Source organism: Lithobates pipiens, unplaced genomic scaffold (assembly GCF_037356315.1).
Source record: "Lithobates pipiens isolate NorthernLeopardFrog02 unplaced genomic scaffold, aLitPip1_a1.2 Scaffold_30, whole genome shotgun sequence".
Lineage (NCBI taxonomy): Eukaryota > Metazoa > Chordata > Amphibia > Anura > Ranidae > Lithobates > Lithobates pipiens.
In genome coordinates, this window is record NW_027507791.1 from 47,619,886 (window position 1) to 47,643,846 (window position 23,961).

Sequence of the window (23,961 nt, forward strand, 5' to 3'; positions counted from 1 at the left end):
CAACATAGGAGACCACATTTCCAAACTGCCATTCAGGGAGATCCCCCCCTTTCCAAAAAAAAAAAGAGGGGGGATGTAGTCTCGGGTTGATGGGGAAATAGGTGGCGGGGGGTGATTTTTCAGGCAAATGGCACTTAGCACTTAAAATCATCCTGACGCTATGCTTGATATGGCATCGGGATGATCAAATTCCATTATTTCTATTACTACATTGTAATATATAGTGAAATAGTTCAACTCACCATGATGCATTATCAGTGGGAACCTGAGCTTGTCACTTCCCACCAGATGCAGTGTGTCGCTTGCCACCATTGCCTGCTGCCAGATGCCACCCGCAGCCTGCCACCAGATACAGTGTGCCACTTGCCACCAGCATGCCACCAGATACAGTGTGCCACTTGCCACCAGCAGCCTGTCACCAGATACAGTGCGCCACTGGCAGCCTGCCACCAGATACAGTGTGCCACTTGCCACCAGATACAGTGTGCCACCAGATACAGTGCCACTAGCAGCCTGCCACCAGATACAGTGTGCCACTTGCCACCAGATACAGTGTGCCACTTGCCACTAGCAACCTGACACCAGATACGGTGTGCCACTTGTCACAAGCAGCATGCCAGATAGTGTGCCACTTGCTACCAGCAGCATGCCACCAGATTAAAGCGGGATTCCACCCTAAAGTGGAACCTCCGCTGATCGGAACCCCCCCCCCCATCCGGTGTCACAATTGACACCTTTCAGGGGGGAGGGGGGTATTTTCACCCACTTCCGGGCATAGACTCCCACGGGAGTCTACGCCATTTCCTGCCCTGCCGCGCTGTCTGCTGGGACACACACGGGTCCCAGTGACAGCGCGGAGATTTCCTATTGCGCGGCGCAGCTCGCGCAGTAGGGAACCGGGAAGTGAAGCCGATTCGCTTTACTTCCTGATTCCCTCACCTAGAATGGTGGCGGCAGCAGCCGAGGCACGAGCGGTCGATCGGCCTCGGCATCGCTGGAACCCGGGACAGGTGAGTGTCCATTTATTAAAAGTCAGCAGCTGTAGTATTTATAGCTGCTGGCTTTTAATATTTTTTTTTGGGCGGAATCCCTCTTTAAGTGTGCCACTTGCCACCAGCAGTCTGCCACCAGATACAGTGTACCACTTGTCACAAGCAGTGTGCCACTTGCCACCAGCAGCATGCCACTTGCCACCAGCAGCATGCCACCAGATACGGTGTGCCACTTGTCACAAGCAGCATGCCAGATAGTGTGCCACTTGCTACCAGCAGCATGCCACCAGATACAGTGTGCCACTTGCCAACAGCAGCCTGCCACCAGTTACAGTGTGCCACTTGTCACAAGCAGCATGCCAGATAGTGTGCCCCTTGCTACCAGCAGCATGCCACCAGATACAGTGTGCCACTTGCCAACAGCAGCCTGCCACCAGTTACAGTGTGCCACTTGCCACAAGCAGCCTGCCACCAGTTACAGTGTGCCACTTGCCACAAGCAGCCTGCCACCAGTTACAGTGTGCCACTTGCCACAAGCAGCCTGCCACCAGTTACAGTGTGCCACTTGCCACAAGCAGCCTGCCAGATATAGTGTGCCACTTGCCACAAGCAGCATGCCAGATACAGTGTGACACTTGCCACCAGCAGCATGCCAGATACAGTGTGACACTTGCCACCAGCAGCATGTCACCAGATACAGTGTGCCACTTGCCACAAGCAGCCTTCCACCAGATACAGTGTGCCACTTGCCACAAGCCGCCTTCCACCAGATACAGTGTGCCACTTGCCACAAGCCGCCTTCCACCAGATACAGTGTGCCACTTGCCACAAGCAGCCTGCCACCAGATACAGTGTGCTACTTGCCACAAGCAGCCTGCCACCAGATACAGTGTGCTACTTGCCATCAGCAGCCTGCCACCAGATACAGTGTGCTACTTGCCATCAGCAGCCTGCCACCAGCAGCAGTGTACCACCAGATACAGTGTGCCACTTGCCACAAGCAGCATGCCACTTGCCACAAGCAGCATGCCAGATACAGTGTACCACTTGACACAAGCAACATGCCACCAGATACAGTGTGCCATTTGCCACAAGCAGCCTGCCATCAGATACAGTGTGCCATTTGCCACAAGCAGCCTGCCATCAGATACAGTGTGCCACTTGCCACCAGCAGCATGTGCCACTTGCCACCAGCAGAATGTCACCAGATACAGTGTGCCACTTACCACCAGCAGCCTGTCACCAGATACAGTGTGCCACTTGCCACCAGCAGTGTGCCACCAGATACAGTGTGCCACTTGCCACCAGCAGTGTGCCATCAGCAGCCTTCCACCAGATAGTGTGCTACTTGCCACCAGCAGCAGTGTGCAACCAGCAGCCTTCCACAAGATAGTGTGCTACTTGCCATCAGCAGCCTGCCACCAGATACAGTGTGCCACTTGCCACCAGCATGCAACCAGATACAGTGTGCCACTCGCCACCCACAGCCTGTCACCAGATACAGTGTGCCACTTACCACCAGCAGCCTGCCACTGCCTCCAAGACTCTCCCCAATTGGATAGAAGAGACAGGGCCTGCATAGTCAATCAAATCCCTGGAGCCCCCACCCCTCCTGAGCTGGGATGGTATGGCTGTATGCCAGGACTTTTGTTTAGACCAAGTTGTACAGGGTTGTGTGTGCAAGCTTTTGGGCTCACACTGGTGTGCTGCAGTTGGCTGCACTGCTCATGTATCTGCAGTTTTAGCTGCAGTCCTATTGATTTATATCAGGTTGCAGGTTTTTGCTGCATTTTCTGACAGTGTGCCAAAGATGCAGCATGCAGGAATTTTGGTGCGCTTTCAGAAAATGCAGAAAAAACAAACAACCTAATAGAAATCTATAGGACTGGGGGTAAAACGCAGGAAAACTGTGGATACACCAGCAATGGGCCAAAACACAGCAAATCAGTGTGAACCACCTAAAAGCACAAGGGGCCACCAAGCACTGCCACAGGCTGATGACACAATTCTAAACACTTTGGCTGCAGTTCTAACAGCTACTGCTGGAGAAAAAAGTTAAAAACGAGGGAAAGGGATATAAGAAACCAGTCACTGAGCTCACATGTGGACGGTCCCTGGAGGCTCCTCACTCAGAGATATCCTGTTCACCTTCTATCTGCCGGTGTTTCCCACCCACACGGCTCCTTCACTGCACAGACTTCACAGAGGGGGAGGGGAAAGGCAGAGCCGACTCAGCCTCTCCCATTTGTGTAGGGGGGGAACTGTGCACTGTGACATTGTAATAACCACAGTGAGCAAACACAGATGCAGCCAGACACCCCTACATTTACACACACTTCTCCTGTCCCATAGAAGTTTATGGACAGGAAAAAAAAAAAAATCGGGCTTATGCTGCTGGCTGGGTGGGCCTATTTTAAGGCAGGGGCTTGGTGCTGCAGCTCCATCAGCCCCTATGTTAATCCGGCCCTGAGGGCAGGGTGTCTGGAGGAGGAGGAGGAGGGGGAGGGGAGGATTTGGGGTGGAGGAGGGGGAGGAGATCACACAGTGGCAGTTACTCCGGAAGAGGCTGGCGGGACATTCAAATCCGGAGAAGAGGAGAGGAGCCCCGGGGATGGAGATGATGGGGAGCAGCGCCGCATGTGAGTCCGGGGATGAGGGTGACACTGGGAGGGGGAGGGGAGCACAGCGCTCAGTGTTCTATATTTAGAACGGATCGGAAGTGATTGTGTTGTGACAGGTGAAAGGATACATTGTTTCCGATCTTCTGATTATAGTGCAAGGGGGGGAATTGTGCAGTTCTGGATGGAAGTGTAATAATAATAATTATACTACTACTAATAAAAAATATAAATAAAATAAATCAGCATGACACCTGTGTGATTAGCCTCTGATGGAAGCTGACATTACCCAGCCTGTCTGTGACACATATATATATATATATATATATATATATATATATATATATATATATATATATATATATATATATTGCAGCCTCGCTGTGTCCAGTATATGCAGCCACTTGTGCCCGTCAATTGCAGCCACTGTGCCCAACTGCCCCCCCCCCCCCCCCCATGGATCACAACCCCCCATGCGGCTGGCGTCCTAAAAGGGGCCAGGCGCATGGATGGAGGGAGGGCAGTGCCCGTGCACGGGCCGCCACTGGACTCTTATCTGTCTCTTCCCTGTCATTTTCTGTACAGCAGTGCTCAGACTGGGAGATTGGGGAAAAGCCAATTTGGCTCTGCTGGGGGGCTAACCTATAGTGGGTAAGGATGAGCTCCGCCGCGTTCGTGCAGCCCACGCACAGTGCTCAGCAGGAAGTCGTCGCTGCGCTAATCACGGGCAGTGAGACATTGTCCCGATGCACGGATGCAAAGATCGGGAAATGTCCCACTGCCTGTGATCAGCACAGCGCCGACTTCCTGGCGGGCTCTGCACGTGTGCTGCGCGAACGCGCCGGCGCTCATCCTTAATGGTGGGGGTGTTGCTTGCACCTTGATGTACAGTCAGCATGCTGGGCACAGGGCGGCGACACTGCTGTAATAGGCCAATTCACACCACATGCAGTCCTGTGCATCAAAAACGCATGGAAAGTAGGTTATATGGTTTTCAATGGCATAGTTCACACCAGTGCTTGCAGTTCCAGTGCGATTCGGTTCCAGAAAAAAAAAAGTAGAACATGCTGCATTTTTCCTGGACTGTACTGTACTGGAACGCTGTAAAATGCACGGTGGAGCACCAAAAACGCACTGGAACACACGTGTCGTTATTTAACCTGGGTTCACGTATATGTGCGACGCGGGAACCGGCGCGATTACAGCATTTTGCGTCCCTCCCGCAGGCAGTTCACACTGCCCTCTGCGATCCGCTGCGGGTGTCATTAATTGCTCGTCAAATGACGGCTGGGCGGCGCGGCTCTCGTTCTGGGTGCAAGCAGACATCTTGGTACACCCACCGGAGTTTTGCATTTTACACTTAATTCTAAATGGACTATATATGGTGAAATACAGGATATAGAAATCCGACGGACTGTTTACATGTTGAATTTTAAAAGCTGCGGATCTCACAGGTTTGCTAATCTGACAGAACGCCGCTGCTTTTATAATTCAACATGTAAACAGACAGATTTCTGAATCCTGTATTTCACTATATAAGCTCCATTTACTGTTAATAAGTGTGAAATACAAAACTTTGGTGAGTGTAACAAGATGTCTGCTTGCCCCCTTCTCAGTGTATCCTTACTGTGGAGGAGTGCGGGGTGGAGAAAGATGGCGGCGACGGAATGTTGCTTCTGTTACACATTCTGACAGGTCACCTAATCTGATGGAACACTGGCATGACTCCCAGAGCCACCATGGGATTTCTAGTTTGACCACAGCTGGGGTGCCTAGATTTCCTACCCTGGTCTGAGAATGTGTTTTATTTTTTTATTTTTTTTTTCTGCAGTATTTGCGCAGTAGGCTTGCAATTCCAAAAAAAAAAAAAAAAGAGAGAGATGTCTTTCCACCCAAATTCTGATGGGTCGCTGAATCTGATGGCGCACTTGCAGCTGTCAGTCTTGCAATGGCTCGTGGGACTTGTAGTTCTACAACAGCTGGAGTGCCGAGATTTTCTACCCCTGTAATAGACCAGCTATAGGGCTGGAACACCTTTTTGGAGTTGGCTCTTGGCGTTTATCTGCTGATGTATGAAGGCAAATATTTCTGATAAGACAACAATGATCTGCTGTAGTCTGTATAGGAAATGTAAAGACAGCTGCCAAGAATATGCAGTTCTGTAAGTTAACTATATACACACACATACTGTATATATTACCTATATAGAACCCATGACATATATATATATAGGCTATATAGAGCCTATTGCCTGTATAGAATACATTAGTGTAGTGAGTGTACAGCTTGTATAACAGTGTAAATTTGCCGTCCCCTCAAAATAATTCAACACACAGCCATTAATGTCTAAACCGCTGGCAACAAAAGTGAGGACACCCCTAAGTGAAAATGTCCAAATTGGGCCCAAAGTGTTAATATTTTGTGTGGCCGCCATTATTTTCCAGCACTGCCTTAACCCTCTTGGGCATGGAGGTCACCAGAGCTTCACAGATCACCACTAGAGTCCTCTTCCCCTCCTCCATGATGACATCACAGAGCTGGTGGATGTTGGAGACCTTCCCCTCCTCCACCTTCCATTTGAGGATGTCCCACAGATGCTCAATAGGGTTTAGGTCTGGAGACATGCTTGGCCAGTCCATCACCTTTACCCTCAGCTTCTTTAGCAAGGCCGTGGTTGTCTTGGAGGTGTGTTTGGGGTCCTTATCATGTTGGAATACTACCCTGCGGCCCAGTCTCTGAAGGGAGGGGGATCATGCTCTGCTTCAGTATGTCACAGTACATGTTGGCATTCATGGTTCCCTCAATGATCTGTAGCCCCCCAGTGCCGGCAGCACTCATGCAGCCCAAGACCATGACACCCCCACCACCATGCTTGACTGTAGACAAGACGCACTTGTCTTTGTCCTCCTCGCCTGGTTGCCCCCATACACGCTTGTCACCATCTGACACCAAATACGTTTATCTTGGTCACATCAGAGCACAGGACATGGTTCCAGTAATCCATGTCCTTAGTCTGCTTGTCTGCAGCAAACTGTATGCTGGCTTTCTTGTGCATCATCTTTAGAAGAGGCTTCCTTCTGGTATGACAGCCATGCAGACCAATTTGATGCAGTGTGTGGCGTATAGTCTGAGCACTGACAGGCTGACCCCCCCCCCCCACCCCTTTAACCTCTGCAGCAATGCTGGCAGCACTCATACGTCTATTTCCCAAAGACAACCTCTGGATATGACGCTGAGCTCATGCACTCAACTTCTTTGGTGGACCATGGCGAGGCCTGTTCTGAGTGGAACCCGTCCTGTTATACCGCTGTATGGTTTTGGCCACCGTGCTGCAGCTCACTTTCAGGGTCTTGGCAATCTTCTTATAGCCTAGGCCATCTTTATGTAGAGCAACAATTCATTTTTTTTTTTTTCGATCCTCAGAGAGTTCTTTGCCATGTTGAACTTCCAGTGACCAGTATGAGCGAGTGAGAGCAATAACACCAAATTTAACACACCTGCTCCCCAATCACACCTGAGACCTTGTAACACTAACAAGTCACATGACACCGGGGGAGGGAAAATGGCTGATTGGGCCCAATTTGGACATTTTCACTTAGGGGTGTACTGACTTTTGTTGCCAGCGGTTTAGACATTAATGGCTGTGTGTTGAGTTATTTTGAGGGGACGGCAAATTTACACTGTTATACAAGCTGTACACTCACTACTTTACATTGTAGACAAGTGTCATTTCTTCAGTGTTGTCACATGAAAAGAGAGAATAAAATATTTACAAAAATATTTGGGGGGTGTACTAATTTTTGTGAGATACTGTATATACCTTATATCTATCCTATATAGAGCCTATAACCTATAGACAAACGCACATACATATTACTTCCTATAGAACCTATACACACACACATAGTTACATAGTAGGTGAGGTTGAAAAAAAGACACAAGTCTATCAAGTCCATCCTATGTGTGTGATTATATGTCAGTGTTATAATATACACACATATACCGTATATTGCCTATACAGAATCTATGAGGCTTTAGGGTAAACTGACCCTTATCTGAAAATGTATAAAGACGGAGGAGACATTAAAAAAATGGTAAATGTGATCTTGAATTTCAGATGAGCGCCTGACGGCGGATGAGATGGATGAGCAGCGCAGACAGAATGTCGCCTACCAATACCTGTGCCACCTGGAGGAGGCCAAACGGTGAGGACTGAATGCACAACTTTGTTAGGTGTCAGGGGCTGCCAGGGTCCTAGCTACCATGAGCACCAGGGACCACTCGGGCCCCGGCAACAAGAATAGAGTGGGTGGAAGTGCTCTGACACGTCCCCTCCACCTGATGCACTTAAGGTGGGGGGGGGGGAGCTCAGCCTTAGAAATGCCCACAAATCGGGCTTCGATTGAAAAGGAGAAGAGGAGCTGGAAAGCCGGGAATAAAAGGAAAAGAAGGGGTGTTATTTACATTTCAGTAGTGGCTCATATGGGTGGTCAGTGGGAAGAATTACCCTTTTACACTGGGGGGGGGGCAGTGGGAAGAATTACCCTTTTACACTGGGGGGGGGGGGGCAGTGGGAAGAATTACCCTTTTACACTGGGGGGGCGGCAGTGGGAAGAATTACCCTTTTACACTGGGGGGGGCGGCAGTGGGAAGAATTACCCTTTTACACTGGGGGGGCGGCAGTGGGAAGAATTACCCTTTTACACTGGGGGGGCGGCAGTGGGAAGAATTACCCTTTTACACTGGGGGGGCAGCAGTGGGAAGAATTACCCTTTTACACTGGGGGGGCGGCAGTGGGAAGAATTACCCTTTTACACTGGGGGGGCGGCAGTGGGAAGAATTACCCTTTTACACTGGGGGGGCGGCAGTGGGAAGAATTACCCTTTTACACTGGGGGGGCAGTGGGAAGAATTACCCTTTTACACTGGGGGGGGGGGCAGTGGGAAGAATTACTCTTTTACACTGGGGTGGTGGGGCATTGGGAAGAATTACCCTTTTACACTGGGGGGGTGGGGCATTGGGAAGAATTACCCTTTTACACTGGGGGGGTGGGGCAGTGGGAAGAATTACCCTTTTACACTGGGGGGTGGGGCAGTGGGAAGAATGCACCCTTTACACTGAAGGGGGGCAGTGGGAAGAATTCCCCTTTTTACACTGGAGGGGAGGGGGGGCAGTGGGAAGAATTCCCCTTTTTACACTGGGGGGGAGGGAGCTCAGTGGAAAGAATTCCCCTTTTTACACGGGGGTGGGGGCGCCCAGTGGAAAGAATTCCCCTTTTTACACGGGGGTGGGGGCGCCCAGTGGAAAGAATTCCCCTTTTTACACGGGGGTGGGGGCGCCCAGTGGAAAGAATTCCCCTTTTTACACGGGGGTGGGGGCGCCCAGTGGAAAGAATACCCCTTTTACGCTGGGGGGGTGGCCCTTTTACACTGGGGGGCCAGTGGGAAGGATGCTCTCCTTACAGATAGCTATAGGGGGCATTGGTGTCAGTGGCTACCAATCTGTGTGTCCATTTATTGCTCAAAGAACCCCTCACAACCTCTGGAGGAACCCTGGTTGAGAACGACTGCTCGAGTTGATAGTTTGAATAGAGTGGGGAAGGGTTAGAACCCGCTGGGGGAGAATAACCCTCTTATTTGCCCTGGTGACCATGGTCACAAGGACAGAATGGCATTGGCACCTCCAGAACCTTGAGCTGTCTTCAGAACAGGCGTAGATTGTAAACCTTCCAAATGGGGGCACCTGATCCAATGACCGCTGTCTAAGAAGGGATTTGCCCTCACTTCAGAGAGTTTTCCTCCTGCTTCTTGTATCCATAGGACAGGAATCAAAGAAAAAAATCTCCCCAACACAGCAAAACGCCCTATTCTTTCCAAATGTAAATAAAATAACATATTTTTTTTAGCTGTGTGCCTCTTTGCTTTGCAGATGGATGGAATCTTGTCTAAATGAGGATCTGCCACCGCCTACCGAACTGGAGGAGAGCCTACGCAACGGTGTCACTCTTGCCAAGCTAGGGAACTTCTTCGCTCCGGAGCTCGTGCCCCTGAAGAAAATTTATGACATCGACCAGCTACGATATAAAGTAATGGGGAGGGGGGGGGGGGAATGGGTGTGGGTTTAAAATGAAGGAACACCAAATCAAACTTGGGATATCTAGTAGAGGTCCCTCAAGGGTCAAAAACTTGAAGGCATTTTAGTGATTATCAGGAGCCGCACTTGAGGTTCCCAACACTACTCTATATCAGGGGTCTCCAAACTTTCTAAACAAGGGGCCAGTTTACTGTCCTCCAGACTTTAGGGGGGGCAGTCTGTGGACAGTGTGAGTAGATAATGCCTTAGGCTTAGTGGTCAGTGGGAGTAAAAAAAACAACAACATGGCACCCCTGTGGTTATGTGGAGGAGGAATAGTTCCAAATCATTGGTGTCAGTAGGAGGAATAATACCCTGTTGTTGATGTCAGAGGTTTGGAGACCACTGGTCTAGTGCTGGAGGTCTCCAAACTTTCTACACAAAGGGCCAGTTTACTGTCCTTCAGACTTAAGGGGGGGCAGGACGGTGGCCATTGTGAGTAGAAAAGGTCCCTATAGATAATGTTTTAATGGTCATGTTTTACAGGCGGCTGGTCTACATTTTCGGCACACGGATAATATCAACCACTGGAGACAAGCCATGAGCCATATTGGTCTTCCTACGGTACGTTGGGTCATTCAACTTAGTATTGATTTGATATACGGGATCTATTATGTATCGAAAGTGAGCTGCATTGACTCTTCTCTTTGAGACTCCATTGGGGAGGTCTTGCAATCCTCTACCCTCTATAACCAAAAAAATAAAAAAAAAGTATTAGCCCTGAGAGTCGATTGTAAAGACTGTTTCCAGTGAGCGGAGGTGGGCACTTGGGTGCTATTAGCAATATTGCCCAGAAAAGGTTTCTTCTGTGCCCCTCTCTGATTTTGTTTTCATTTTGTTACTGGGGCTTAACTTCTTGGCTAATCCCTGTCCAACTGCTATTCTGGTGTCCAATGAGACTTCCTCGGTGATGAGTAAAAGTGCTGTGATTGGACAAGGGCATGCCAGTTGGTGCGGCTTAGACTTGAAGTCAGTTTAAGTGAAACTAAATCTGTGGGGAGCACAAAAAGCCCTTTTGACTAATAGTTAATAGCAGCATCTCGTGATGTCTTTTCTTTGGCCAATCTATGGGCAAAATCGGAAACCCTTCCACCCATTCAACCCAAAAACCCTTTCTAGGCCCTTTGGGTTCCTGTGACCCTCCAGTGCCTCTTCCATTAACTAAGACCAGTGACCCACCACTGCAGTCCAGGCTCCTTTGCTGCCCCTTGTAACATCACCATGCCGCCGCTGGAGTCTCCAGGACCTTTGAAGACACCACCAACAAATTCTATGGGAAGTGCCCATGCACCTGATGATAAAGGAACCTCTTCCAGTAGCTGAGACCAATCGCCCACTAGTGTAATCCAGGCCCCTTTACCGCCTCTGGTAATATCGCCATCCCACCGCTGGCATCTCAAGGACCTTTGAGGACACCACCAACAAATGCCATGGGAAGTGCCCATACACCTGATGTAGGAACCTCTTCCAGTAGATGAGACCAGTGATCCACCAGTGTAGTCCAGGCCCCTTCACCACTTCTTGTGATATCACCATGCAACCACTGAAGTCTGGAGAACCCCACTGACAGACTTCATGGAAAGTACCCTTGCATCTGACCAAGAAACTTCTTCCAGTAGATTAGACCAATGAACCACCACAGCATTCCAAGCCACTTTGCAGCCCCTTGTGACCTTACCATGCCACCCCTGGAGTCTCTAGGACCCTATGAGGACCCCACCAACAGACTTTATGGGAAGCGCCCATGCACCTGATGAACCACTACCGCAGAACAGAGAAGACGAGGCTTGAAATGTGTTGCATGACCATGGATTCAGGTGAGTTTTTGGGCAATTTAGATTTAGGGGGGCGGGAGGGTTTCTTTGATGGGGACAAAGCAGAAAGAATATATATATATATATATATATATATATATATATATATATATATATATATATATATATATATTTGTAACATTGGGGGATGTTTAACTCAGTGGCAGATGCCTTTTCAGTAAGTTCACAGCGAACAGGAACTTTCGTTTAAGGGCATGGTAGCCCACTTTTATTAAAAAGGAACAACATAAAGGTTCATACATGCACTTGGTTGCCCACACAGGGGTTCTTCTGCCAAAAAAAAAAAAAATACATGAAAAATGCCAAGCCACCTGGCTCTCTTCAGCAGCACTGCCGCCTAGGCTTTACAATTCAGCCCTCTTGGCCTTATAACAGGGTTCCCGCACAACTACTGTACGTCTTTTCAGCTTCCTTGCTGCTCAGGCCTTCCACTTCAGGCTCTCATTTGTCTCAGATGCGCACAGCTTTAACACACACAGTGTCTCTCTAGAAAGCAGCCCCTCACTGCTGTGATCCTCAGACTTGGGTCTCTGGCTTTCTCTAGCTTTCTCTAGTGCACACCTGCACTCTCTGGACTCCTGGAGACCTCCTGTCTCTCTGGGTGGAGCCCAGAACACTAATCCTAACTTTGCTATAAGCCCAGGACCCACCTGCTCAATCAACCAGCAAGACTCCTGGCTGTTCCAAAAACCCGGTCCCGGGATTGGAGATTCCATCCCACCCATAACGCTATGGAATCTCCAGGCTCCAGGTCCCCAAGTGGATTTTACAAACTTTGGAGGAAACTGATAAAACACATTCCTCCACATTAAATACCCCTATAATATGTTATAGTTTATGAAGGGGAGGAGGGGTGTTCCTGGGCAGATTTGAACTTTAAAAATTGAGAGGTTCTCTTTAAACCTTCTAAATGTACTTTTTACTAAAAAAAAGTTTTTCTACTTTTTCGGTTGCAGCTTTTCCAGCCTGAAACAACTGATATTTACGACAAGAAAAACATGCCGCGCGTTGTGTATTGCATTCACGCACTCAGGTGAGCTCCAATAAGACCATCTACAATACATTCATGTCGATTAGGAGAAAAAAAAATTAAATTGGAGCTGCTGATCTGTAGGTTGTGAGATCTCGCTCCATACTGGACACAATAAGGCAATAATTTGTGATGGCTGAAGTCTTCGCCGTCATGAATATTTGCAATGGTATATCTGATATATTTATTTCCTGTGAGCTCCATCTGATGGCCATAAGGCAGTATTTTATTTATTTTTTGATCTTTCAGGCAAATACCTCATCATTGCTGCTAGATGGAGCTAATGATAATAGGAAAAAAAACATATTGGACACAATAAGGCAATAATTTGTGATGGCTGTCATAAATAATTGCTCTTTTTTATCTGTTTTTATGTTTTATTTCTTATGAGCGTTAGCTCCAACTAGTGGCCATAAGGCAGTACTTTATTTTGTTAGATATTTCAGGAAAATACCTCATCATGGCTGCTATGTTTTTTTTTTTCTTATGAGTGTCAGCTCCATCTAGTGGCCATAAGGTAGTAGTAATTTTTATTATTAATAAATATATATAAATTTCCTGAAATATCTTTAAAAAATAAACGATATATATTAATATAATTTTATTATTTTATTTTTTTTAAAAGATATTTCAGGAAAATATCTTTTATTATTATACACGATTATATAGCGCCAACAGTTTACGCAGTGCTTTACAATGTATATCTGCTAGGTTTAGAGGACAATAATAGGAAATTACCATGCTGGACACAATAAGGCAATCATTTTGTGATGGCATCTATCTATCTATCTATCTATCTATCTATCTATCTATCTATCTATCTATCTATCTATCTATCTATCTATCTATCTATCTATCTATCTATCTATCTATCTATCTATCTATCTATCTATCTATCTATCTATCTATCTATCTATCTATCTATCTATCTATCTATCTATCAATATATATATATCTCTATAATTTCTTTTTTTTTTTTTCTGCTTTGTCCCCATCAAAGAAACCCCCCCCCCCCCCCAGCAACAGTGATCTGACAATACTGCCTCTGCTGCGCTGGGTTTCCCAAGCAGCCTTGTAAGCCCTGACCAGTGCTTCCCTACTGGACTACAGAACCTCTTCCTTTGTTATGGAGATGAGGGGAAGATGGTCTGTAGTGCAGCAGGTAAGCACTGGTCAGGACCTTGTCAGCTTACTAAAGGGACACAGGAGCTCACTGGATTTTTGGCAGACCAACCGTTTATTCTTTATGTACTTTTTATTCATTTATTTTTTTTAATGGGCAAGTGTGCATGTAATTCAAGAATGCAAGACCGGAGTTCCGGTTTAAGCTGTATGTTGGTTTCTCTTTGCAGTCTTTACTTATTTAAACTGGGGCTGGCTCCCCAGATCCAGGACTTGTACGGCAAAGTGAATTTTACAGGTACGTTTTTTTTTTTCTACCATCCCTACTGAGTTTATTTTATAGCAGGGACGATCTCACTGTTTGTTGGGGTATCCAAGGCATAGGAGACATCAAGGGCTGACTTCGCCCACCATGCCCAACCCCCCCCCCCCCCTCAAAAAAAAAAAAATAATTTGTGGATTTTCATTTAAATGACCTTTGGTGAAAATGCTGATTCTTGTACTGTAACCTGCAGACGAGGAGATCAACAACATGAAGTGTGAGCTGGACAAGTATGGGTTACAGATGCCGGCTTTCAGTAAAATTGGAGGAATCCTGGCCAATGAGCTGTCTGTGGATGAAGCAGCAGGTAAGATCCTCGGCTGCAGGTGAATATTTGTATTAAATAAGTGTGTTTGAGTCCCGTTGAGTGTGAGCTCCCTTTTTTTATTTTTATTTTTTATAAACTATTTTATGATTTGATTTAATATATATATAATATATATATAATTATTTATTTATATTTTTTTTTTTTTCTGCACTTGACCCTTAAAAAAAAAATTTAATAAAAAAGTGTGTGTGTATATGTATATATATATGTGTGTGTGTATGTATATATATATATATATATAACATTTTTATTTTTGAGTCCTGTGGAGCTTGTCCTGTACAAGCTCCCTATTTTTTTTTTTTTTTTTTCATTTTTACTAGGATTTAAATTAGTAAAAAAAAATGATATACAAATATACTTTTATTTGTACTTGACTTTTTCTTAACATTTAGTTTTTTTCTTTTTCTTTTTTTTTTTCTTACTATGATTTAATTTAATAAAACCAAAAAAGTGTGTGTGTGTGTGTGTATATATACATTTTATTTATTTTCCCCTCTACTTGACTCTTTTTGTGACCAAAGGCCATTGCTACCGAGATACCCAGGTGAAATTTATAACCATCCGCATGTAACAAAAGCTCTGACTACATTTCATAATTATTATACATTTATTTTTTTACATTATTATTATTATTATTATTATTATTATTATTATGTATAATTTATGACCTATAAGATTTTGTTTGGTGCACCATTTTAATAATGAGTTTTTAATAGTGTAACTGTATCTGACCGTTACAATGTTAAATTCTGTAGATAGGACTGCAGCCTGAAGGTGGCAGTGTTCAGCTGCGAGCTCAACACTTTTTAAAAACATTTTTTTTGTCATTGAAGCTTCCAAGCTGCATGTGATCGCTATGTCAGAGCTGACCTAGTGATCCTATGATTGGGAACCATTTTGATTGGTTCCTAATAGTCAGTGGGGATTTTTGATGCTCACTTGACAGCCAGGCTTGGGAGCCAGCAACCACAGAAAGTGTCAGCTGCTGGATCTCAAAAAGGAAAACCTAAAATAACGTATCTTCTTCATGGTCTTCATGTTGGGTAGGCTAAATAAAACCGATTGCAGGTGGGAATTTTGTCAAACAGATGGTTCTGTCCTGGGTGGAGATGCGGTCGGATTTATTCTGCCATCCTGTCTATTTTTGGGTGGAGGTCTATTTTTAACTCTAGATTCCTTTTAATACCAATCCTCTGCTTTTAATATCTGAAAGTAAAATCTTTAATGTGAAGGTGCTGTGCCTTTTTTCTCAGTCCATGCAGCTGTCATCGCTATCAATGAAGCCGTGGACCGAGGCGTGGTGCAGGACACCATGGTCACTCTGAGGAACCCCAACGCCATGCTGGTGAACCTGCAGGAGAAGCTGGCGGCTGTGTACCAGGAGCTTCTCTACCAAGCCAAGTCAACCAAAATGGCAAACGCCCGCAACAAGGCAAGAACCCCAACCTTCACCTAATAGGGCTGTCTACTTTTCTCCATAGTTTCATAAAGTCTCCTCCATAGACCTCTCAATAGTTGAGTAAATTCAGCCAAAACGCGTTTGTGGTCTTTGATGAAGAGATGAAATCTTTCAGGTATTTTTTAATTTTATAGCTCAGGGAGATTATTCCTCTCCAATCACTTCCATCCTGGTGACTACACAGGAAGCTAGAGGGAGTATAACCAAAGAGGATACAGGCAGCAGTGAGGACCCCAATCCCCAAAATGGGACTAGGGGAAAAATGGTCTAGCCATTCTTCACCCAATCCCAGTTGGGTTGATGCTCACCTTTTAAAAGATAAGCAAGGCTCTTCTGCAAGATTTAAGGCTTTCAGACTATCGTAACCACTTACCATAAATAAGACCCCCTTTTTTTTATTTTTTTTTATTGATCTTTAGCTCTGCATAGTTGTTGCGTAGCTTGAGGGCCCTCTGTCAGGGATTATGGATCTTGGAGACATTTTTCCAAGAGCACGGAGGGCTAGTGTACCTACAATTGCAAGAGCACGGAGGGCTAGTGTACCTACAATTCCAAGAGCACGGAGGGCTAGTATACCTACAATTCCAAGAGCACGGAGGGCTAGTGTACCTACAATTCCAAGAGCACGGAGGGCTAGTGTACCTACAATTCCAAGAGCACGGGGGGCTAGTGTACCTACAATTCCAAGAGCACGGAGGGCTAGTGTACCTACAATTCCAAGAGCACGGAGGGCTAGTGTACCTACAATTCCAAGAGCCCGGAGGGCTAGTGTATCTACAATGTATTGCAGTACAGATATCTCTTAATAAACATAAGGGCATACTGGGCTTAGACATACTATATAGATTTCAGAAGAAGGCCAGGTAGGGTAAACCTGACCAGAATCTGTTCTCCAAAGCTGCAGACAACCATATCAGTTGGGTCACTAGGGCATCATTAGTCTAATTCCTCCTTACCACATCTTGTACATCTGAGCCACTTCTTAGGGTTGGTGTTGGCACATATACAGGATGTACGTTCTACTGACCCTGCATAGAGTGGTGTCCTAATTCAGCAAATCTCTGGGGTTAAATTGGCAGGAAGTCTCTCATTTTAGAGAGTTGCAGAGTTTACCGGACAACATTTGTGGTTCTTTAAGTAGTACTTTTTAAATAGATGGGAAAAGTATCTCCTACTTTTCCTGCACATGTTCACTGTGTATGACCCAACTTTTAGCCGTTTTAATTTTTCACCATCTGCTTCTTGTAGGCCCATCAGAACGCGTCAGACAGCCAGGATGTGTATGATCATTGTCTGACACAAGCCGAAATACAGGGCAACATCAACAAAGTCAATGGTAATGTACAATGTGTTTATGGAGGTTTAAACTCCATGTTAAATGTTGTGGAAGATTTGTACCAAGATGTGACCACTGGATTCCCGCACTCACTTCTGTGTCTATCACTCTCTCTTTATGGGTCTTTCTCACACCATTGTGCTCTTTGTGGCTCTGTCTCTGTCTGTGTCCCTCCCTCTCTGCATGTGTCTCTGGCTGGCTTGTTCTCTCTCTGGCTGGCTGGCTGGCTTGCTCTCTGTAGCTTGCTCATTCGCGCTCTGTAGTTGGTGCCCTGTAGCTCACCTCCTCTGTGCTGCTTTTGCTCTCTCTATGGATCAATCTCCCTCTTCTCTTCCCTCTTCTCTTCCCTCTTCTCTTCCCTCTTCTCTTCCCTCTTCTCTTCCCTCTTCTCTTCCCTCTTCTCTTCCCTCTTCTCTTCCCTCTTCTCTTCCCTCTTCTCTTCCCTCTTCTCTTCCCTCTTCTCTTCCCTCTTCTCTTCCCTCTTCTCTTCCCTCTTCTCTTCCCTCTTCTCTTCCCTCTTCTCTTCCCTCTTCTCTGCGTCTTGTCTCGTCTTCTTCCCCCCTCGTCTTGTCTTGTCTCGTCTTCCCCCCTCGTCTTGTCTTGTCTTGTCTTCCCCCCCTCCTCTTGTCTTGTCTTGTCTCCCCCCCCCCTCCTCTTGTCTTGTCTTGTCTTCCCCCCCCCCTCCTCTTGTCTTGTCTTGTCTTCCCCCCCCCCTCCTCATGTCTTGTCTTGTCTTCCCCCCCCCCCTCCTCATGTCTTGTCTTGTCTTCCCCCCCCCCCCCTCCTCTTGTCTTGTCTTCCCCCCCCCCCCTCCTCTTGTCTTGTCTTCCCCCCCCCCCCCTCCTCTTGTCTTGTCTTCCCCCCCCCCCTCCTCTTGTCTTGTCTTCCCCCCCCCCCTCCTCTTGTCTTGTCTTCCCCCCCCCCTCCTCTTGTCTTGTCTTCCCCCCCCCCCTCCTCTTGTCTTGTCTTCCCCCCCCCCCCCCCTCGTCTTGTCTTGTCTTGTCTTCCCCCCCCTCCTCTTGTCTTGTCTTGTCCTCCCCCCACCCTCCTCTTGTCTTGTCTTCCCCCCCCTCCTCTTGTCTTGTCTTCCCCCCCCCCTCCTCTTGTCTTGTCTTGTCTCCCCCCCCCCCCCCTCTCCTCTTGTCTTGTCTTCCCCCCCCCTCCTCTTGTCTTGTCTTGTCTCCCCCCCCCCCCCTCTCCTCTTGTCTTGTCTTCCCCCCCCCTCCTCTTGTCTTGTCTTGTCTTCCCCCCCCCCCTCGTCTTGTCTTGTCTTGTCTTCCCCCCCCCCCCTCCTCTTGTCTTGTCTTGTCTTCCCCCCCCCCCCTCGTCTTGTCTTGTCTTCCCCCCCCCCCTCGTCTTGTCTTGTCTTGTCTTCCCCCCCCCTCGTCTTGTCTTGTCTTGTCTTCCCCCCCCCCCTCCTCTTGTCTTGTCTTCCCCCCCCTCCTCTTGTCTTGTCTTGTCTTCCCCCCCCCCCCCTCGTCTTGTCTTGTCTTCCCCCCCCTCCTCTTGTCTTGTCTTGTCTTCCCCCCCCCCCCCTCGTCTTGTCTTGTCTTCCCCCCCCCCCCTCGTCTTGTCTTGTCTTCCCCCCCCTCCTCTTGTCTTGTCTTCCCCCCCCTCCTCTTGTCTTGTCCTCCCCCCCCCCTCCTCTTGTCTTGTCCTCCCCCCCCCTCCTCTTGTCTTGTCTTGTCTCCCCCTCCCTCCTCTTGTCTTGTCCCCCCCCCCTCCTCTTGTCTTGTCTTGTCTTGTCTTCCCCCCCCCTCCTCTTGTCTTGTCTTGTCTTGTCTTCCCCCCCCCCCCCTCCTCTTGTCTTGTCTTGTCTTCCCCCCCCCCCCTCCTCTTGTCTTGTCTTGTCTCCCCCCCCCCCCTCCTCTTGTCTTGTCTTGTCTCCCCCCCCCCCCTCCTCTTGTCTTGTCTTCCCCCCCCCCCCCCCTCCTCTTGTCTTGTCTTGTCTTCCCCCCCCCCCTCCTCTTGTCTTGTCTTGTCTTGTCTTGTCTTCCCCCCCCCTTCTCTTGTGTTGTCTTGTCTTCCCCCCCCCCTCCTCTTGTCTTGTCTTCCCCCCCCCTCCTCTTGTCTTGTCTTCCCCCCCCCCCTCGTCTTGTCTTGTCTTGTCTTGTCTTCCCCCCCCCCCTCCTCTTGTCTTGTCTTGTCTTCCCCCCCCCCCCCTCGTCTTGTCTTGTCTTGTCTTGTCTTGTCTTGTCTTCCCCCCCCCTCCTCTTGTCTTGTCTCCCCCCCCCCCCTCCTCTTGTCTTGTCTTGTCTTGTCTCCCCCCCCCCTCCTCTTGTCTTGTCTTGTCTTGTCTTGTCTTGTCTCCCCCCCCCCCCTCCTCTTGTCTTGTCTTGTCTTCCCCCCCCCCCCCTCCTCTTGTCTTGTCTTGTCTTGTCTTCCCCCCCCTCCTCTTGTCTTGTCTTGTCTTCCCCCCCCTCCTCTTGTCTTGTCTTGTCTTGTCTTCCCCCCCCTCCTCTTGTCTTGTCTTGTCTTGTCTTCCCCCCCCCTCCTCTTGTCTTGTCTTGTCTTCCCCCCCCCTCCTCTTGTCTTGTCTTGTCTTGTCTCCCCCCCCCTCCTCTTGTCTTGTCTTGTCTTCCCCCCCCTCCTCTTGTCTTGTCTTGTCTTGTCTTCCCCCCCCCCCTCCTCTTGTCTTGTCTTGTCTTGTCTTCCCCCCCCCCTCCTCTTGTCTTGTCTTGTCTTCCCCCCCCCTCCTCTTGTCTTGTCTTGTCTTCCCCCCCCTCCTCTTGTCTTGTCTTGTCTTCCCCCCCCCTCCTCTTGTCTTGTCTTGTCTTGTCTTCCCCCCCCTCCTCTTGTCTTCCCCCCCCCCTCCTCTTGTCTTGTCTTGTCTTGTCTTCCCCCCCTCCTCTTGTCTTCCCCCCCCTCCTCTTGTCTTGTCTTGTCTTGTCTTGTCTTCCCCCCCTCCTCTTGTCTTGTCTTGTCTTGTCTTCCCCCCCTCCTCTTGTCTTGTCTTGTCTTGTCTTGTCTTGTCTTCCCCCCCTCCTCTTGTCTTGTCTTGTCTTGTCTTGTCTTCCCCCCCTCCTCTTGTCTTGTCTTGTCTTGTCTTCCCCCCCCTCCTCTTGTCTTGTCTTGTCTTGTCTTCCCCCCCCTCCTCTTGTCTTGTCTTGTCTTGTCTTCCCCCCCCTCCTCTTGTCTTGTCTTGTCTTCCCCCCCCTCCTCTTGTCTTGTCTTGTCTTGTCTTCCCCCCCCTCCTCTTGTCTTGTCTTGTCTTCCCCCCCCTCCTCTTGTCTTGTCTTGTCTTGTCTTCCCCCCCCTCCTCTTGTCTTGTCTTGTCTTGTCTTCCCCCCCCTCCTCTTGTCTTGTCTTGTCTTCCCCCCCCTCCTCTTGTCTTGTCTTGTCTTGTCTTGTCTTCCCCCCCTCCTCTTGTCTTGTCTTCCCCCCCTCCTCTTGTCTTGTCTTGTCTTGTCTTCCCCCCCTCCTCCTCTTGTCTTGTCTTGTCTTGTCTTCCCCCCCCTCCTCTTGTCTTGTCTTGTCTTGTCTTGTCTTCCCCCCCCTCCTCTTGTCTTGTCTTGTCTTGTCTTGTCTCCCCCCCCTCCTCTTGTCTTGTCTTGTCTTGTCTTCCCCCCCCTCCTCTTGTCTTGTCTTGTCTTCCCCCCCCCTCCTCTTGTCTTGTCTTGTCTTGTCTTCCCCCCCCTCCTTGTCTTGTCTTGTCTTGTCTTGTCTTCCCCCCCCTCCTCTTGTCGTGTCTTGTCTTGTCTTCCCCCCCCTCCTCTTGTCTTGTCTTGTCTTGTCTTCCCCCCCCCTCCTCTTGTCTTGTCTTGTCTTCCCCCCCCTCCTCTTGTCTTGTCTTGTCTTGTCTTCCCCCCCCTCCTCTTGTCTTGTCTTGTCTTGTCTTCCCCCCCCTCCTCTTGTCTTGTCTTGTCTTGTCTTCCCCCCCCTCCTCTTGTCTTGTCTTGTCTTGTCTTCCCCCCCCTCCTCTTGTCTTGTCTTGTCTTGTCTTCCCCCCCCCCCTCCTCTTGTCTTGTCTTGTCTTCCCCCCCCCCTCCTCTTGTCTTGTCTTCCCCCCCCCCTCCTCTTGTCTTCCCCCCTCGTCTTGTCTTGTCTTGTCTTGTCTTCCCTCGTGTGTAACATGTACCTGCACCATCTCTTGCTCCTCCTTTTCTTTCTCTGTATCTTGCACGCACCTTAATTTTCGTCTTTCTTGCCCCCTTGTATTACATGTAAGGTAAGTCTATCTCTGGTCCTCTTGCAGTACACGCAGCGTTGGAGTATGTAGACGAAGCTCTGGAGAGGAATGATTCTAAGAGCTTGTACGCGGCGCTGCAGGACTCCGCCCTCTTGCTGCGCAGGATCCAGCGGGAGAACGCAGACTGGTATCTGGAGCAGCTCGCCAATGACCGGGAGCAGAAAGCTTTGGTGAGTCCCCAACCTAACTTTAAGTCATTTTGAGGATGAATAATTTTAATAGTCTGTATTTCCATATTATTTATTTATTTTTACCTGAAGTCAGTGGCTCCAAATGGAAAGATGACTTGGGTTTGGTTTAGATATTTTTCATCTATTCGAGGGTTAAACTTCTAAAAAAGAGGAGGATCCTTACTTTTCTAAAGGATAGTGGATAGCCCCTTTTTAAGCCTATGTTTCATTTTGCAGGAACTGGGCTACGTGGACCTCCTGGAGAAGGAGGAGCTACAAGCTGGAATTGATGCTGCCAATCAAATTTCAATCAGAGAGCATGCCAGTAAGTTGTGGAATTAACTTGGCCCTTTGGGGGCCGGGCTTGTGACTCAAGCTTTGAGACTGGCTCCACCCTTGAAGAGCGGGGGCTCGCCTTTTCTTCTCAAAGAGGATGTGACTTGTTCAGATCCTTAGGAATAATGCTTGATGTGTTTATCTGAAACGCGTTGTCCACGTTCCAAACCAAAAAAAAAATGTATTTTTCCATTTTTATCTTTTCAGTGGAGCAGGCTGTCTCCCGTATTAATGGAGCTATTCGCAATGAAAACGTGGTGCAGACGATGAAGGAACTGTCCAACCCAGATGCTCAGCTACCAGATGTCTATCCGACTGCGGCTGAACTGTACCAGCAGGAGCTCCACTTGCTGCAGTCACAGAGTTCCCGGGTGAGCAGACTGACTTACTAAACCGCTTTTACCGTTTATCACCAGTAGAGGGAGTGATCCCAAGGTTATCACACATGTGCTACCTTCAGGCGAACCCATCTCGTCAGGCTAACCCACCTTGAATAATAAAGGAAAAAGCAAGAAAATGTTGGTCAAAATAAAAAAAAAATTACATATATGATCCAATCTGTCAGAAGCATTAAACCACGGTCTTAGTTTTTCTGAGTCCCTGTAATATCGTTTATTAGCTGGTGATCCTGCCAGTAAGTTATTTTTTTTTTTTTTTTTTTCCAGCTTCCTTTACCAGAAACAAGCTGTCCAGCATAAAATAGCAGTGGTTTAGCCAAACCATTTACCACTGACAAGGGGTGCTTACAATGATCAGATTTTATTCATTTTATGTGAAACCTTTATCCCAAAGGGGAAAAAAAACTATTGCTGCAAGTGTTTAGTAAGTGTTATAAACTACTAATTGCCCTGCCCCTGGTCTAATGGAGAAGAAGAGGTATAGGCATGTTTGTAGTCAGAGAAAGCAGCCGGGGGGAAGACAACCATGGCTTCCTCCATAGATTCAGTGTGGGAGTGATGTAGATACCGGGGGACAGGAAGTGTACTTGCAGGGTTAAACAAAGCAAAGTGAAAAATAACAAAAAGCAGGTGAAAATCAAAAGCGGCCTGAAAAAAAAAAAAAAATCAAATGCAGCCACTGAACCAAGGACTAGTAAGCTGCAAATATTACATTTTTTTGGTTTTGGGTTTAGTGGGGTTAACTGCTTGTTTTTATGGGGAGTTTTTGCACTTTAACTTGTCTGATCCAGCGTTCCCCCTATGCTCTGCCGGTGGACTGTCTTGCGCCGGCATTGTGCATTGGTCTTGTGCTGTCCTCGCGCACTCCCCCATGCTCCTGTGGTAGACTGGCTCCTGGCGTCATCGCGCCTTGGTCTTACCGAGTGATCGCGCCTTGGTCTTACCGAGTGATCGCGCCTTGGTCTTACCGAGTGATCGCGCCTTGGTCTTACCGAGTGATCGCGCCTTGGTCTTACGGCGCCATTGCACACTCCCCCATGCTCCAGTGGTGTACTGTTGCACAGTCTCGTGAGGGATCATTGCGCATTGGTCTTGTTGGGTCATTGTGCACTTGCCCATGCTCCAGTGGTGGACTGTCTTGTGGCGTCATTGCACTCTCCCCCATGCTCCAGCGGTGGACTGTTGCACATTGGTCTTGCTGGGGTCATTGCGCATGGGTGTCGTGGGGTCATCGTGCACCCCCCCCATGCTCCAGTGGTGGACTGTCTCGTGGTGCCATTGCGCAATGGTCTTACAGCATTATTGTGCATTGGCCTTGTGGCGCCATTGCACACTCCTCCATGCTCCAGTGGTGGACTGTTGCACAGTCTCGTGGGGGTCATTGCGCATTGGTCTCGTTGGCGCCATTGCACACTCCCCCATGCTCCAGTGGTGGACTGTCTTGTGTCATTGCGTACTCCCCTATGCTCCAGTGGTGGACTGTTGCATGTTGGTCTCGTGAGCTCATTGCGCATTGGTCTTGTGGCATCATCGCCCACTTCCTCATGCTCCAGTGGTGGACTGTCTCGCTGCGTCATCTCAAGTTGGTCTTGCGGGGTCCTCACGCTAGACCCCTGCATCTGTTTTGATAACCCGGGGAGCAATTTGAGAGAAGATGCTGTGGGGACCAGTCTAGTAGCACAAAGTCTCAAGTA

At 48.2% G+C, this 23,961-nt stretch overlaps 1 protein-coding gene across 1 annotated transcript in view; it reads left to right on the forward strand.

Annotated features, from left to right (window-relative positions):
* Positions 1–3,538: 3,538 nt before the first annotated feature.
* The window catches only part of LOC143942785 (ras GTPase-activating-like protein IQGAP3), a 52,105-nt gene continuing 31,682 nt past the window's right edge, over positions 3,539–23,961 (forward strand). The window contains exons 1-12 of the mRNA XM_077464177.1: positions 3,539–3,631; positions 7,728–7,815; positions 9,539–9,695; positions 10,229–10,306; positions 12,534–12,610; positions 13,960–14,027; positions 14,245–14,358; positions 15,633–15,811; positions 17,087–17,174; positions 21,370–21,533; positions 21,771–21,858; positions 22,077–22,240. Coding sequence (XP_077320303.1) covers positions 3,604–3,631; positions 7,728–7,815; positions 9,539–9,695; positions 10,229–10,306; positions 12,534–12,610; positions 13,960–14,027; positions 14,245–14,358; positions 15,633–15,811; positions 17,087–17,174; positions 21,370–21,533; positions 21,771–21,858; positions 22,077–22,240 — 1,293 coding nt within the window. The 5' untranslated portion in view covers positions 3,539–3,603. The remainder of the gene's footprint in view (positions 3,632–7,727; positions 7,816–9,538; positions 9,696–10,228; positions 10,307–12,533; positions 12,611–13,959; positions 14,028–14,244; positions 14,359–15,632; positions 15,812–17,086; positions 17,175–21,369; positions 21,534–21,770; positions 21,859–22,076; positions 22,241–23,961) is intronic.